This window comes from Stegostoma tigrinum, chromosome 39 (assembly GCF_030684315.1).
Source record: "Stegostoma tigrinum isolate sSteTig4 chromosome 39, sSteTig4.hap1, whole genome shotgun sequence".
Classification (NCBI taxonomy): Eukaryota; Metazoa; Chordata; class Chondrichthyes; order Orectolobiformes; family Stegostomatidae; genus Stegostoma; species Stegostoma tigrinum.
Genome location: NC_081392.1, coordinates 2,210,005 through 2,228,492, shown reverse-complemented (window position 1 = coordinate 2,228,492; position 18,488 = coordinate 2,210,005). Strand labels below are relative to the sequence as shown.

At 44.1% G+C, this 18,488-nt stretch overlaps 1 protein-coding gene across 1 annotated transcript in view; it reads right to left on the bottom strand.

The window, feature by feature from the left end:
• LOC125447817 (adenosine deaminase domain-containing protein 1-like) overlaps window positions 1-18,488 on the bottom strand; it is a 78,610-nt gene that overhangs the window by 39,350 nt on the left and 20,772 nt on the right. Inside the window, exon 4 of the mRNA XM_048522569.2 lies at window positions 16,894-17,049. Within this exon, the coding sequence (XP_048378526.1) occupies window positions 16,894-17,049 (156 nt within the window). The remainder of the gene's footprint in view (window positions 1-16,893; window positions 17,050-18,488) is intronic.

The window sequence follows — 18,488 nt, the reverse complement described above, 5'->3', positions numbered from 1 at the left end:
GGATGAGGTTAGTAGGTAGGAAATGGAGGTGCAGCTTGAAGTCGGAGGAGGGGATAGGTTGAGAGGAAGAACAGGTAAGGGAGGTGGGGACGAGCTGGACTGGTTTCTGGTTTTAGGGTGCAGTGGGGGGGGGGGGGGAGAGGAGGAGAAGAGATTTTGAAGCTTGTGACATCCACATTGGGAAGCCTGCAGCCCAAATGGTATCAAACGGAATATGAGCTGCTGTTCCTGCAACTTTCGGGTGCATCATTATGGCTCTGCAGGAGGCCCAGGATGGACATGTCATCTAAGGAATGCGTCTGCACTACCCCATTCACCAGGACTTCCAGATCCCTGTCTGTAAAGTGAGGCGCCAATTTTTCCTGACTTGCCATGTCCAGTGTAAATGTTGCCAACTCGGGAGGGCAGCTTTAGTCTACCAATGCTTGACCAGATACACACAAGCCTCTTAAATATGGTGTCTGGGCATGAAATCCTGGGGTGTTTGGTAGCGATGAATACTTTTGCCTACAGTGAATGGGAGAATCAAGCTGCCGCCATCAGACAAGCTGGGTACCATATTGTTATGGAGGAGGGCTGGAGATGATAATGCAAAAAAATTCACTAGGCTTTGCAGAGAGAAACCTTCCATGAAACTCAGTGAAATTAACATTTAGTTGATTTGTTAAGAATCAGCCCAATGTCTTCTTGGAGCTTTACGCTTTGTTTCTTGCATACCACGATTACAGTATTTATATATTTTAGGTAAAGTAAGGGCCTCAATATCAACAGTCAAACTCCACTACAAATATCACAGCTTGAAAAAAATGCCCATAAGCAATTACTGCCGGTTTCTTATCCTTCAATCAATTTAGTATCCACACTGCTTCCCCAACCCCCTCCCCCCATCATTCCACGAAGTACAACTTCAAGTTCATTGGTTATTGAGTGTCTTTCAGAAGTCTAAGAGCACAAAGAGCCATGCTTTCATCAACCCTCTTACCTCTTCCGAGAATTCCAACAAGTTGGACACTATTTTCCCCACACTGACTCTTCCAACATTTTTCAATATGATTATTCATTTTACCCTACATAATTAAGACATTGTCCCACCACTGAAATTGAACTGACTGGTGTTTAATTGCTGGGATGAGCTTAACTAGCTTTTGCCAATATGATCAGAATGTTTTGAATTCTCTATATTGGTCCAGCAACATCCTTAAATCCAGGGAATATTGAAAGATAACTGTCAGTACACCTATAATTTCCAAGATAACAAAGTGTGGAGCTGGATGAACACAGCAGGCCAAGCAGCATCTTAGGAGCACAAAAGCTGACGTTTCATCAGAAAAGGGGGATGGGAGACGGTTCTGAAACAAATAGGGAGAGAGGGGGAGGTGGATCAAAGATGGATAGAGGAGAAGATAGGTGAAGAGGAAACAGGCAAGTTAAAGGGGTGGGGATGGAGCCTGTAGCGGTGAGTATAGGTGGGGAGGTAGGGAGGGGATAGGTCAGTCTGGGGAGGACGAACAGGTCAAGGGGTCAGGATGAGGTTAGTAGATAGGAAATGGAGGTGCGGTTTGTTCAACTCATCCCTCACACCCTGTCCCCACAATAACTGCCAAAAGAGAATCCCCCTCGTCCTCACATACCACCCCACCAACCTCCGGATACAATGCATCATCCTCCGCCACTTCCGCCATCTACAATCCGACCCCACCAAAGACATTTTTCTATCCCCACCCTTGTCTCTTTTCCGGAGACACCACTCTCTCCGGGGGTCCCTCATCAGCTCCACACTCCCCTCCAACCCCACCACACCTGATACTTTCCCCTGCAACCGCAGGAAGTGCTACACTTGCCCCCACATCTCCATCCCAGGCCCCAAGACATGTTCACCTGCACATCTGCCAACGTGGTATACTGCATCTGCTGTACCGGTTGTGGCTTCCTCTACATTAGGGAAAGCAAGAGGTGGCTTGGGGACAGCTTTGCAGAACACCTACACTCGGTTTGCAATAAACAACTGCACCTCCCAGATGCAAACCATTTCAACTCCCCCTCGCATTCCTTAGACAGCATGTCCATCCTGGGTCTCCTGCAGGGCCACAACAATGCCACCCTAAGGTTGCAGGAACAGAAACTCATTCTGCTTGGGAACCCTGCATCTCAATGGTATCAATGTGGATTTCACAGACTTTAAAATCTCCCCTCTCCCCACTGTATCCCAAAACCAGCCCAGCTCGTCCCCGCCTTGCTAACCTGTTCTTCCTCTCACCTATCCCCTCCTCCCACTTCAAACCACATCTCCATTTCCTACCTACTAACCTTATCCCACCCCCCTTGACCTGTCTGTCCTACCTGGACTGACCTATCCCCTCCCTACCTATACAGGCTCCATCCCCACCCCTTTAACTTGTCTGTCTCCTCTCCACCTATCTTCTCCTCTATCCATTTTTGATCCATCTCTCCCCCTCTCCCTATTTATTTCAAAACCCTCTCCCCATCCCCCTTTTCTGATGAAGGGTCTAGGCCTGAAACATCAGCTTTTGTGCTCCTAAGATGCTGCTGTGTTCATCCAGCTCTGAAGTATGTTATCTCGGATTCTCCGGCATCTGCAGTTCCCATTATCTCACACCTATAATTTCCACTCTTATTTCCTCCAATATTCTCATGGTTTATAAACTTTTAAGTATTGTTAGCTTATTCAATACTTCCTCCTCAAAACAGAGTCATTCCGGTAACCAGAATCTCTTCCAAGTCACCACGACCTGGGCAACATCTGCCCAACACATAGTATTCATTTAACACCTGTCATGTCTCTTTCCTCTATGTACAAATCTCTTATTACTCCCTAAAATGGCCCTCCTCCTTTTACCTTTTTTTTAAAACTTCTGGTGTCTTAAAATTTGGGATTTCTGTTGTTATATACAGAAGCAAATATTACCATGAACACTGCAAATCAAAGAATTATTTTAGAAAATGTTACCAAAATTTCTTGAACTATGGGTTGTCCAAATAGCAGCAATATCAACATGCCACTGTTAGTTGCACTGTTGAGCTATTTCTCACTTTTTAAGTGAAATTTTGATACTACACATTGTCATAAAACAAATTTTCCAGACTTGGCAGGGCATTATTTTTCAGTGTTAAAGGGATTTAACAATCAATTTTATTCTTCCTTTTAGCAAGCAAGTCAAGACCAAAAACTGTCACAAAATACTTTAAAAATTACTCAGATGGTAATTTATTGGGCAGCAGTACAAGGAATTGAATGGCAAACAGAGGACCATGTAGCCTCTAAAAGGAGGAAACACCAAACAATCAACTAAAAAGGTAATATCCTTCTCTTTGTCAGCTCATGACCACACCATGTAATCAGACGTTTGTTGATTTGCAAGGTTCCAACTTTTACCCTTTTTCCAGCTTACTACAAATGGTTCTTAGTTGTTTGATTCCCAGTTTGCTTAGATTATTGACCCAAAACAATAGCTTGCTCTTTCACTCCACAGATGCTCACTGAACTGTGGTCCATTTGGTAGTCACTTCCTTAGTTTTACTTTGAGGAAGTGATTTCTGCATTTATATCAGATCTTTGACAATCACTGTTTTTATCTTTATTAAAGATAACAGTATTTACTGCAGAGGAAACAAGTGAAGTGACTCACTAAAAGGTTAACAAGACACATTGGAAATTTGTTTTGACAGAACATCCATAATTTACAAACGTTAAAACAAAAAGTAATTCTACCATCAGAACAAGTGAATAACTTCAAACACAATATTGCTTGTTTATGCTGGATGCAAGCAATGTTGTGTGGTGAAATAAGTATAATTAATCCAGTAGAGTACCATTATTCAATGTTTCAAATGTGTGACTAATCACAGACTTCTACAGTGAAAGATATTTGGTGATAAATAGTAGGCAATGTTTGTGTCAGGAGATTAGAGAAGAAATAAAGATGCTTCTAAAATTGAATTCAAGAATGCTGTTGGACAGCAATAAAACATTTGAGCCGAGAGTTGCCTTCATCTTAAAAAAAATTCTGTTTCCTTATTCAGTAACAAAGAATCTGAATTGTACCGATAATGCTGTGATAATGGGAACTGCAGATGCTGGAGAATCCAAGATAACAAAGCGTGGAGCTGGATGAACACAGCAGGCCAAGCAGCATCTCAGGAGCACAAAAGCTGATGTTGTTTCGGGCCTAGACCCTTCATCAGAGAGGGGGATGGGGAGAGGGAACTGGAATAAATAGGGAGAGGGGGGGAGGCGGACCGAAGATGGAGATAAAACAAGATAGGTAGAGAGGAGCGTATAGGTGGGGGGATAGGTCAGACCAGGGAAGATGGACAGGTCAAGGAGGAGGGATGAGGTGGTAGGTAGGAAATGGAGGTGCGGCTTGAGGTGGGAGGAAGGGATGGGTGAGAGGAAGAACAGGTTAGGGAAGCAGAGACAGGCTGAGCTGGTTTTGGGATGCAGTGGGGGGAGGGGATGAGCTGGGCTGGTTTTGTGATGCAGTAGGGGAAGGGGAGATTTTGAAACTGGTGAAGTCCACATTGATACCATTGGGCTGCAGAGTTCCCAAGCGGAATATGAGTTGTTGTTCCTGCAACCTTCGGATGGCATCATTGTGGCTGCAGGAGGCCCATGATGAACACGTCATCTGAGGAATGGGAGGGGGGAGTTGAAATGGTTCGCGACTGGGAGGTGCAGTTGTTTGCTGCGAACCGAGCCGAGGTGTTCTGCAAAGCAGTCCCCGAGCCTCTGCTTGGTTTCCCCAATGTCGAGGAAACCACACTGGGTACAATGGATACAATATACCACATTGGCAGATGTGCAGGTGAACATCTGCTTGATATGGAAGGTAATCTTGGGGTCTGGGATGGGGGTGAGGGAGGTGGTGTGGGGGGGCAAGTGTAGCACTTCCTGCAGTTGCAGGGGAAGGTGCTGGGTATGGTGGGGTTGGAGGGGAGTGTGGAGCGGACAAGGGAGTCGCAGAGAGAGTGGTCTCTCCGGAAGGCAGAGAAGGGTGGGGATGGTAAAATGGCTTGGGTGGTGGGGTCGGATTGTAGATGGCAGAAGTGTCGGAGGATGATACGTTGTATCCGGAGGTTGGTGGGGTGGTATGTGAGAACGAGGGGGATCCTCTTTGGGCGGTTGTGGCAGGGGCGGGGTGTGAGGGATGTGTTGCGGGTGACGCGGTCAAGGGCGTTCTCGACCACTGCGGGGGGAAAGTTGCGGTCCTGGAAGAACATGGACATCTGGGGATGTGCAGGAGTGGAATGCCTCATCCTGGGAGCAGATGCGGCGGAGGCGGAGGAATTGGGAATAGGGGATGGAATTTTTGCAGGAGGGTGGGTGGGAGGAGGTGTATTCTAGGTAGCTGTGGGAGTCAGTGGCCTGAAATGGACATCAGTTTCTAGCTGGTTACCTGACATGGAGACTGAGAGGTCCAGGAAAGCGAGAGATGTGTTGGAGATGGCCCAGGTGAACTTGAGGTTGGGGTGGAAGGTGTTGGTAAAGTGGATGAACTGTTCGAGCTCCTCTGGGGAGCAAGAGGCGGCGCCGATACAGTCATCAACGTAACGGAGGAAGAGGTGGGGTTTGGAGCCTGTGTAGGTGCGGAAGAGGCTTGGGGACCTCTTTGCAGAACACCTCCGCTCGGTTCGCAGCAAACAACTCCCCGTCCCATTCCTCAGACGACATGTCCATCATGGGCCTCCTGCAGTGCCACAATGATGAAACCCAAAGGTTACAGGAATGGCAACTCATATTCCGCTTGGGAACCCTGCAGCCCAATGGTATCAATGTGGACTTCACAAGCTTCAAAATCTCCCCTTCCCCTACTGCATCCCAAAACCAGCTCAGCCTGTCTCTGCTTCCCTAACCTGTTCTCCCTCTCACCCATCCCTTCCTCCCACCTCAAGCTGCACCTCCATTTCCTACCTACCACCTCATCCCGCCTCCTTGACCTGCCCATCTTCCCTGGTCTGACCTATCCCCTCCCTACCCCCCCACCTATACTCTCCTCTCTACATATCTTCTTTTCTCTCCATCTTCGGTCCACTTCCCCCTCTCTCCCTATTTATTCCAGTTCCCTCTCCCCATCCCCCTCTCTGATGAAGGGTCTAGGCCCGAAATGTCAGCTTTTGTGCTCCCGAGATGCTGCTTGGCCTGCTGTGTTCATCCAGCTCCACACTTTGTTATCTTGTACCGATAATGCCTCTGTTTTTCGTATTACTCTAAGCTTAGTGTAAATTAGAGAAGGTTTTAGCAGGGCGTAAACTGAAACTTTCCTCCTTCAAAATGACAAAGACCTGAAGCTATTATATGAAAAGTTATATATTTCTAGCTTGGTCACAGCACAGATTAACTGACACTCAGGAACAGAGAAGAATAATTAGGTTAAGATCTTATGATCCATAACCACTGTTTAACATTCCCTTTTATTTTAATTACTGTTTCTTCAGGTATGCTGTCTTTTGGCCTCAAGCCTCTGGCCTGCAGACTGCTGGATAAGACGATCTTTGTCAATTTAAGACTGGACAGCATATATTAAACTCAGCTTTTAAGTTATCTGAGGGTTTACATATTGAATTGGTAAAGGTGCTTATTAGGCATCTGCAGAACTGTCCAATTCCAGAGCCTGAATTATCACTGCCAAAAACCCAGGAAAAGCACCCCAAGTTCTAAGGTGCAGATGTCACATTGTTACTAGGTCAGCATGCTGGAAATCATGCCTGCTATTCCCAGAGTTGTCACAAAATTTAAAGATTTACAAATACAAATACAGAATATTCCTCAATTTGCTTGTCTTTTGTGCTCAGTTTGACAGGAAGCATGCATCAGGTTTCCGTACTTAACAAGAATTATTATTTATTGCGAGTAATTAGTCTCTAGCAATGAGTAAATGGTCAGGAACTATAAGCTCATAACACTGCTAATTAACACAAACTCCCCCATACAAGCACACAGACAAGAAGAAAAAAATAACATGGCTTATGGATGGAGGGACAAAATGGAAAAGCAGTTCAGTGATTCCTGTACACAAGATTGCTGAGATTCTCATATTGGTCAGACAGTTTTACACAAACATAACAGCGCCCTCGATGTTGCACCGACCTGTGAAACCAATCTGAAGCCCATCTAGCCTACACTATTCCATTATCATCCATATGTTTATCTAATGACCGTTTAAATGCCCTTAAAGTTGGTGAGTCTACTACTGTTGCAGGCAGGGCATGCCACACCCTTACTACTCTGAGTGAAGAACCTACCTCTGACATCTGTCCTATATCTATCATCTATCAATTTAAAGCTATGTCCCCTTGTGCTAGACATCACCATCCGAGGAAAAAGGCTCTCAACATCCACACTATCAAATCCTCTGATCATCTCTATAAAGTCACCTCTTAACCTTCTTCTCTCTAACGAAAACAGCCTCATGCCCCTCAACCTTTCCTCATAAGGCCTTCCCATCATACCAGGCAACATCCTGGTAAATCTCCCCTGCACCTTTTCCAATGCTTCCACATCCTTCCTACAATGCGGCAACCAGAAATGTACGTAATATTCCAAGTGCGGCCACACCAGAGTTTTGTACAGCTGCAACATGACCTCATGGCTCTGAAACTCAATCCCTATACCAATAAAACCTAACACACTGTACATCTTACTAACAACCCTATTAACTTGGGTGGCAGGGATCTATGCACATGGACACCGAGATCTCTCTGCTCATCCACACCACCAAGAATCTTACCATAAGCCCAGTACTCTGTATTCCTGTTACTCCTTCCAAAGTGAATCACCTCACACTTTTCTGCATTAAACTCCATTTACCACCTCTCAGCCCAGCTCTACAGCTTATCTATGTTCCCCAGTAATCGCAACATCCTTCTGCACTATCCACAACTCCACCGACCTTAGTGTCATCTGCAAATTTACTAACCCATCCTTCTACGCCCTCATCCAGGTCATTTATAAAAATGACAAACAGCAGTGGCCCCAAAACAGATCCTTGCGGTACACAAGTAGTAACTGAACTCCAGGATGAACATTTCCCATCAACCACCACCCTCTGCCTTCTTACAACTAGCCAATTTCTGATCCAAAATGCTAAATCACCCTCAATTCCCCACTACTGTATTTTCTACAATAGCCTACCAACTGAAATCCATATACACCACATCAACCGCTTTACCATCATCCACCTGTTTGGTCACCTTCTCAAAGAACTCTAACGTTTGTGAGGCACGACCTACCCTTCACAAAACTGCGTTGATTATCCCTAATCAAATTATTCCTTTCTAGATGATTATATACCCTATCTCTTATACTCCCCTCCAACACTTTACCCACAACTGAAGTAAGGCTCGCTGGTCGATAACTACCAGTCTCTGCTCCCCTTCTTGAACAAGAGGGCAACATTTGCTATCCTCCAGTCTTCTGGCACTATTTCTGCAGACAACAACAACAAAGATCAAAGCTCAAGGCTCTGCAACCTCCTCCCTAGCTTCCCAGAGAATCCTAGGATAAATCCCATCCGTCCCAGGGGACTTACCTGTTTTCACACTTTCCAGAATTGCTAACACCTCCTCCTTATGAACCCCGATGTCTAATAGTCTGTATCTCAGTATTCTCCTTGACAACATTATTCTTTTGCCCAACACCAAGTTATAAGCACTTTCAAGTGCAGACATAGGCTGTCGGAAAGGGTGGCCTTGGCGCTCTGGCACTTTGCTGCAACTATGAAAATGAAATAGAACAAGTCTTTCAACCCTCACCATTCCTATCCATGCCACCCAATTTCTTTCTAACCAGTCCCATGATCTTGTATTGCCCAATGATAATTTGGTGCCAACTTGTGCCTACTCATGTCCCTCACCCATTGCCCTTACACCTGGCAACTCCTCTAGTATCCATCTTGGGACCTATACTGAAGTTAACGGAACTAACTCACCAATAGATATCTAGAAGAAATAATCTTTATTAAAAACAAGCATTTGTAATTATAATCCCACTTCAAAAGACTGATTGCCAGCTACTGGAGTCATCACTCTGAACTGACAGGCCTCCTGCTGCGAAATTAAGAAGTTATGAAATAAGATGTGTAGCGCTAACTCTACAACCAACACCTCAGGCTTATAGCACTGTACTAGACTGCTGAACAGACTAAATAACTTCAAATAATGCTAATCTTGCTAACTTTGATCTCAACTAGCGTACACACGGTGTGATGTAACCTGTATGCCCTTGTCCAAGATTTTACTCACACTATGATCTGTATGTCCTTGCTTAGAATGATCTGTCTGTACTGCTCGTAAACAAAGTTTTTCAATGTACTTCGGTACATGTGACAATAAATCAAACCAAAAATCAGTAAAATAGCAAGCATAAAGTGCACCCTACTCCTATTTCCTCCTCTCTGAGGGGAAGGGGCTAGGTTTAGGACAGAACTTAGAATCTGGCATCATTTTAGCTCAGACAGCAACTATCTCCATCTGCTCGAAAAATTCAGTCTCATATTTCAAGTTTTAAGAAGAAGACCATAAAAGTTGCTAGAGTAAAAATCAGTCATTTGGCCATGCAACAGGAATTGAAATCTCAACTTTGCTTCACTACCTTACCCCTTGATACACTTCCTGATGGAGAGAAAAAAAATTCAACCAATGTCAGCCTTGAATATACTTAACCATCAGACTCTACAGCCTTCTAAAGTGAAGAATTCCACAGAATCACTATACCCTGAGAAATTCTCCTTATCTTAGTCTCAAATGAGTGGCACCTTATTCAGATTTTGCTCTTTGGTTGTTTCCCTTGTGGGAAAGTCTACTATCACATAGCTATCCTATTAAGCGCCTAAAGAATCATGTATGTTTCAATAACATCACCTTTAATTCTTCTGAACTCCACTTAGTATAGATCTAACCTACTCAACTTCTCCTCATAAGAAAATCCAATCCATTACCTAGTGAACCTTCTCTGGGCTGCCTCCATTGGCAGTATACCTTCCTTAGAGAACAAAAACTTTTCACAGGATTCCCAAAAATGAAATCAGAGTTAATATTTCAAGGTGAGCGTCCCCTCCTCAGAACGGAGTTAAGTCTGATTTCTCTCCACAGATGCTGTCAGACATGCTGAGCTTATCCAACAACTTCTGCTTCTGTCTTTGATTTAGAACATCTGCGGGATGTTTAGAGGATTCTCAGCGTTCTGACTAGTGGCCTTGTATATTTTTAGCAAGACTTCCCTATTTTTAATTTTTCATTCCATTAAAAATAATTGGTCGCACTCTATTTGCTCTCTAAATTACCTGAACTCGGATGCTAGTTTTAAGATTTATGCAAGAAGACCCCTTCCTCTGTGCTGCAGCTTAGTCTATTGAAATAACATTCCTTGATTCTTCTTGACAAAGTGAGTAATCTCACATTTTTCACACATTATATTCCAACTGACAAGTTTTTGTCCAGTTATCCTCACCAATTGTGCCCTACCGTCTATTATCCACAAATTTGCCAATAGTACATTGCTTCCCTCAAATCATTAATATCTATGTGACCCCAACACTTCCCAATGGTATTCTATAGGTTACAGGACACCATCCTGAAAATGGCCTTTTTATCCCAACTGTCTATGCAATTACTTAGACAATCCTGGATCCATTCTCATATTGAAACCCATCAGTATTAAGTAGTTGTGCACTTTCCTATCAAATACTTTTTGGAAATACAGATCTTGTATCTAGTAGTGCCCCTTTGCCTATCCTACTTGTTAGTTCTTCAAAAGAATCCTAAATACATTTTTCAGGCATGATTTTCCCTTAGAGAAGGTGCTGGATGATTTACAAGTGTCGTGCCAGGGATGCCCAACTTCATTTACAAGGGGAGACCAGATAAACTAGGTGTATTTTCCTCAGAGCTTAGAAAGTTAGGGAAAACAGAATTATGACTGTCAAAACTTCTCTATTTTGAAAAAGTAGATGTGGAAAAACCTTCCACTTACACAAAGGTCAGTAACCAGAGGATACAGATTTAACAACTTCGTAAAATGGACCAGAGTAGAAGATAAGTTTCTGAAATTCATTTCAAAAGGCGGTTGATGCAGATTCGGCAGTAACTTTAAAGCAACCTGCATATTGCATTATTCGAGGATAAAGCAAGAACAAGAAACTGATTAGAAGGCTCTTTCAGAAAAAGTTGGCTCAGTGAATGGCCTCCTAATTCTATGAATTAGGTAACTACATTGTGGAAGTTAAGAATTTTGAATATGAAGATTTATGACTCATTCTGAATGTTAGACTATTATCCAATTAAAATAATTGAGTACAAGTACCTTGCTTTATTCATTAATCCCTGTTGCAACACAGTTATTATTACTGGCACTTTAAACTGTGTCATTTCTACAAATTTCAGAATGAAATAATAAAGGTTGTCTTAGTTATCTGTATACTTCTGGATTTCAACTGGTTGAGTCCAGAGTTGCACTCTAACTCAACTTTTGAAGGGCCTACCTGTTTTTACTGCGCTGTACCTGACATATGATTCCTTCTTTCACCAAACTCTTGATACCCCTTGACATCCAGAGACCTCTGGACTTGTTAACCTTGTTCTTCCCTCTTAAGAGAAGAATGCTGGCCCTGAACTCTCCCAATACTAAGGGGCCTAAGTGACATGAGATTTGGTGCAGAATCGGAGAAAGTCTGCCAAGACCTCTCAACATTACAAGTATCTCACCACTGCCATGCTTGCCAGACAGCAATGAGATGTCAGTTACTTGTTTAGTGAATACCAGTTCAATTAATATTCAGGTTCCTATCTTAATCGGATGCACTGAACTAGCTGGACATGGAAAATTCTCAACATGAAGTCAGTGTAGGTCAATTTCGCTGACGCTGTCAGATTTACAATTGCTGTTTTTCTGTTTCAGAGCAGGAACTTCAGCTTGTCCTTGTACCGAGAGACCTCCATATTGGACACTAAACATCAACATCTCACAGCACTCTCCATAAACACCTATCACATGCTCCCAATGTCCAGAGACACTGGCATCAGACATGTGCCAACCTCCAAAATGCTTTATGGCACATTGCTGTTACATGTAAGCTCTGCACTCAGGGACATGCATCCAGTTCATGGAGTAGACTAAGCTGATGAAGAGTCTAGGCCCAAAACGTCAGCTTTCCTGCTCCGTTCATCCAGCTCCACACCGTGTTATCTCTACATTTCTGAGCGGTCTGCTTGGTGGCAAAACGGTCACTGATTCAACCTATTTGGATACTTTCAGCATTCTGTGTTGCATTGCTTTGCTGCTTCAGCCAGAGATATTAGGGTCATCATACTTCTGGCCTGCAATGCAGAAACAAAGCCAGGAAGCGTGTCATGGTTTCAACTGTCTCAGTCAAGTTAAGGGAGATATCCTTTGATCAGTGGAAGCCGGCACAGTACGTCAAGGACAACTTCCCATATTAGCCCAGGGGCTTAGACATGGTTAGATGGTCAGTCAAGCTACCCTCCATATGAAGGAGAGTAGCTGAATGCTGGACAGCCCACCACTCTCATCTGGACTCTCCCTGCTCTATTCAAGCAAAGACAAAAGTAGCAGGTATCACCAGAGATAAAAATGGTGGCCTACCTTTGGGGCAGGTGGCAGACGTACTGAAAGAGAGTGAATAGGTAGCAGGGTGCAGAGTATTCAGAATTAGTGTTGTCAGGGCTTGGAGTGGTTAGGAGTCTGTGGAGATATTGCAGTCAGTGGCAAGAATGGTAGGGCATCTTGGTGGAAGATAGGCAAAGTAGAGAGAAGATGGTGATACTAAGCCTGGCAGACTCAAGGAAGTTGGAGACAGTAAGAATTGCAAATGTTAAAGTGAGAGACAACGCGGTGTGGAGCTGTAGAAACACCGCAGACCAGGCAGCATCAGAGGAGCAGGAAAGCTGATGATTTGGGCTTGACTCTTCTTCAGAAATGGGGAGAGGGAAGGGGGATCTGAAATAAATAGGGAGAGAGGGGGAGACAGATCGAAGATGGATAGAGACTAAGATAGGTGGAGAGGAGACAGACCAGTCAAAGAGGCAAGGATGGAGCCAGTAAAAGTAAGTGCAGGTGGGAAGGTAGGGAGGGGATAGGGAGTTGCGGTCTTTGAAAAACAAGGACAAGGACATCTGAGATGTACGGGAGGAGTGGACTGCCTCATCCTGGAGCAGATGCGACGGAGGCGAAGGAATTGGGAATAGGGGATAGCATTTTTGCAGGAAGGTGGGTGGGAGGAGATGTATTCTAGGTAGTTGTGGGAGTCGGTGGGATTGAAATGGATATCGGTTTCTAGGTAGTGGCCAGAGATGAGACAGAGGGAGGTATTAGAGATGGCCCAGGTGAAGTTAAGAATGGGGTGGAAGGTGTTGGTGAAATGGATGAATTGTTCGAGATCCTTGTGGGAGCATGAGGCGGTGCTGATACAGTCAATGTAATGGAAGAAGAGGTGGGGTTTAGGGCCAGTGTAAGTGTGGAAGAAGGAACGTTTCACACAACCTACAAAGAGGCAGGCATAGCTTGGTCCCGTGCGGGTACATGGCCACCCCATTTGTCTGTGGGAAATGGGAGGAATTGAAAGAGAAGTTGTTGAGGGTGAGGATGAGGATGTCAGTGGAAGGTTTCTGGTTGGGCCTGTGGGACAGGAAGAAGTGGAGGGCCTTTAGGCCATCTGTATGGGGACTGCAGGACAGGAAGAAGCGGAGGGCCTTTGACATTTCGGGTCAATTTCTGAAGGAGGGTCCCAACTTGAAACATCAACTTTCCTGCTGCTTGGATGCTGGCTCGCCTGCTGTGTTCCGCCACACAGTTATCCAGGAAGACACTGACCTGGTTAGCAACTCTGGGCCAGAGTGGCATGATCTGCTATCACAGCCTTCACTGCTGGAATGCTGGAGGATCAGGATGCCCTTTGTCTGCACTACACTGTCCTCCAGGATCATGTCTCTGCTCCCAAAATGGGGTGCCAGTTTCTCTGGACTGCGATATTCAGGCCATCTGTCAGAAACCATGCAGCACAGCTCCAGACTAAGTGCTGATCCGGGTGTACAACAGGTTTTTAAAAATGGCACAGGTGCAAGGGTCACCAATCTTCTGGCAGGTATCCAGTCATGGTGGATTGTTCTAGTAAAACATGAGGAAACACTAGAATAGAATTAAATGCTCTGTCCTTGGGCCTCTACTGTTTGTAATTTTTATTAATGACTTGGACGAGGGGATTGAAGGATGGGTCAGCAAGTTTGCAGACGACACAAAGGTCGGAGGTGTCGTTGACAGTGTAGAGGGCTGTTGTAGGCTGCAGCGGGACATTGACAGGATGCAGAGATGGGCTGAGAGGTGGCAGATGGAGTTCAACTTGGATAAATGCGAGGTGATGCATTTTGGAAGGTCGAATTTGAAAGCTGAGTACAGGATTAAGGATAGGATTCTTGGCAGTGTGGAGGAACAGAGGGATCTTGGTGTGCAGATACATAGATCCCTTAAAATGGCCAGCTAAGTGGACAGGGTTGTTAAGAAAGCATATGGTGTTTTGGCTTTCATTAACAGGGGGATTGAGTTTAAGAGTCGTGAGATCTTGTTGCAGCTCTATAAAACTTTGGTTAGACCGCACTTGGAATACTGCGTCCAGTTCTGGGCGCCCTATTATAGGAAAGATGTGGATGCTTTGGAGAGGGTTCAGAGGAGGTTTACCAGGATGCTGCCTGGACTGGAGTGCTTATCTTATGAAGAGAGGTTGACTGAGCTCGGTCTCTTTTCATTGGAGAAAAGGAGGAGGAGAGGGGACCTAATTGAGGTATACAAGATAACGAGAGGCATAGATAGAGTTGATAGCCAGAGACTATTTCCCAGGGTAGAAATGGCTAGCACGAGGGGTCATAGTTTTAAGCTGGTTGGTGGAAAGTATCGAGGGGATGTCAGAGGCAGGTTCTTTACGCAGAGAGTTGTGAGAGCATGGAATGCGTTGCCAGCAGCAGTTGTGGAAGCAAGGTCATTGGGGTCATTTAAGAGACTGCTGGACATGTATATGGTCACAGAAATTTGAGGGTGCATACGTGAGGATCAATGGTCGGCACAACATTGTGGGCTGAAGGGCCTGTTCTGTGCTGTACTGTTCTATGTTCTATAATTGTGGTGTGTGTAGTTAATGTCTAAGGCTCATGTTTGAGACGTGTGAGGCCATTAGAGACAGAGACACAGAGAGACAGAGACACAGAGAGACAGAGACACAGAGAGACAGAGACACAGAGAGACAGAGACACAGAGAGACAGAGACACAGAGAGACAGAGACACAGAGACACAGAGACACAGAGACACAGAGAGACAGAGAGACAGAGAGACAGAGACACAGAGAGACAGAGAGACAGAGAGACAGAGAGACAGAGAGACAGAGACACAGAGACACAGAGACACAGAGAGACAGAGAGACAGAGAGACAGAGAGACAGAGAGACAGAGAGACAGAGAGACAGAGACACAGAGACACAGAGACACAGAGACACAGAGACACAGAGACACAGAGAGACAGAGAGACAGAGAGACAGAGACACAGAGACACAGAGAGACAGAGACACAGAGACACAGAGACACAGAGACACAGAGACACAGAGACACAGAGACACAGAGACACAGAGAGACAGAGAGACAGAGACACAGAGAGACAGAGACACAGAGACACAGAGACACAGAGACACAGAGACACAGAGAGACAGAGACACAGAGACACAGAGAGACAGAGAGACAGAGAGACAGAGAGACAGAGAGACAGAGACACAGAGACACAGAGACACAGAGACACAGAGACACAGAGAGACAGAGAGACAGAGAGACAGAGAGACAGAGAGACAGAGAGACAGAGACACAGAGACACAGAGACACAGAGACACAGAGACACAGAGAGACAGAGAGACAGAGAGACAGAGAGACAGAGAGACAGAGAGACACAGAGACAGAGAGACACAGAGACACAGAGACACAGAGACACAGAGACACAGAGACACAGAGAGACAGAGAGACAGAGAGACAGAGAGACAGAGAGACAGAGAGACAGAGAGACAGAGAGACAGAGACAGAGAGAGAGACAGAGAGAGAGACATCAATTGTTATATAGGCTAAAATCCAAGTTGAGAAGACTGACAGAAGATTTAATGGGAAGTGTTCAAAGTCAGGACAGGGGTGGACAGAGCCAATTGGGAGAAACTGTTCCCGCTGAAAGAGTGACAGAAAAACAGAAATTCTGCTGAAGAATCATCAATCTGAAATGTGAAAGTGTTTTTATCCTGACCTTGCTGATTGTGAAATAAAGAGAGTGTGTTGGAAACAGACTGCTGATTCACAACGAATGATAAATGACCAAGAAATGGCTGAACACAAAAGGAAATTTATTGTTTAGAAATTATGAAAGGGCCCTTGTACAGGAGGAATTGTCGAAAATTGTGGCTTTGGTGGGTGGCTAGGAGAAAAAGTGCTCACCATTCATGAACCAAATGACAGATCCGTGAAGACTATTCCTATTCCAAAAAAAAGGATTTGAGAAGCAAGTTAAAAAATAAAATTGCAACCTCCACTGATAACAGATTGTAGTTTTCAAAGTTAAAATTATCCAATGATATAAAGACACTGGTCAAGTTTCCATTTTCAGTGTTCAATTTCATAAGTGCTCTGCATAAACGCTGTCTGCAGAATTCTCAAAGTTAGGTGCTGAATTGAACAGAACAAAGTTTGTTGCATAGATACCGGGGGGATAGGTGCATCTTATTATAACTTTTTAAAATTAGTCCTTACTTCAATTGCGCATGCTCTAAATATGAGCAAAGAATAGAGGTGCAATATTTTACATTGTAAATAATACCGAGTTAATCCAACAGATATAGATTCCTTACCCTTGGGTGTAATTTGCTGTAACTGTTGGCGCAGTTGTTTCAATGTAATTTTTGCAGAATTATACTTGGCCTCTTTTTTGCTGAAACCCATTCCTTCTTTAAACTTGAATCCATCAACAATAGCACGAACAGAATAACGTGAAATGGCAGCAGCCTCTGGTAATCAAAATATGATTTTCACCATGATGTAATATAGTAAGCAGCTATCTTCAAACATCACATCCTGAAATGGGCTAAATCAGGAAGCATAGGAAAGCACACCATTCAGACCTTTGAGCATGTTTCACCATTCAATTAGACTTACAAGGTGATCTGTACCTCAATACCACTTTCCCTGTCTTTCCTCCACATCACCAGTGACCCTTACCCAATCAAAATATGTTGGGTCAGTTGAATTTTTCAAGTGCCCATCATATTTGTTTTGAAATGCAGAGTGTATTCCAGATTTCTGCTACCCTTTGTGAAGGGGTTTTCTAACTTCTCGCTTAAAATGACCCAAGTCTATTTTCTTCCATTTGTAGATTTTCTCACTACAGTAATAATGGTTTCACTGCAATAACTGTACTAAGTAGGTGCATTTTAAATGCTACAACTTTGATATCTCGAAGATCCATAATGGTTTGCAGCAAGGCCTGGACTTGGGCAGAAAAATGGTACATATTGTACATGGTAGTCAATGGCCACTTCCAAACAGAACTACTTTTTGGATTCAACAGCATTAGCATCACCAAATTGCCCATCAAATACCTGGACTCAACACTGACAGAAATTTAATTTGACTAGATATATAAATACTTTGGTTACAAAGAACAGATCAGAGGCTGATAACTCTGTGGTTCAGAACTTTAAAATTCTTAATTCCTGACTTGGCAAAGCCCAAAGCCTGTTCATCATCCAGAAGGTTTATGTCATGCAATTAACTGCTTTCTACTTTTCTGGATAAATGTTGCTCTAACATTCAAGACAATGCAACTCAGTTGATCTACGTCCTGTATATACCATCTTAAATACAATAACTGCCAGAGCAGTGATTGCAATGTGCATTACATGGTGCACTGTAACAACTCAAAAGGTTCTTTCCAAACTCATAACTCACAGAACAAGGACACTGGGTAATGGGAGCACTACCAACTGCAAGCTCCCCTCAGTGTCACACACCATCCAGCCTTGGAACTACATCACAGTCTTATACTGTAACTTATTCAGAGTCCTGGAATTCCATTCCCAAGATCACTTTGCCTGGGCCAAAATCACATGAATTGCAACAGTGCATGTAAAAATTAGGAATTAGTAACAAACACTGGCTTTCTGTTGTCCACGTGCAATGAACAAGCAGTAAGTAATTACTCCCCACCTTTGAATACAAGGGAAAATGCATGTGTATGCACGGTGAGGGAATTGAACCCCTTAATCCGTAATTTAATTCGGATGCAGTATAACTGCTCTCAAAGGCCCATACACCTTTCTGGAGGCTTGATTCCAGTTCCAAGGCAGTTCTACTATTACATGATCAGTATTTCAACTTCATTTAATCAGTCTTAGTCCTACTTAGAGTGGAAAAAGATACGTGGGGGTAAAATGTTGATATGGCAAGA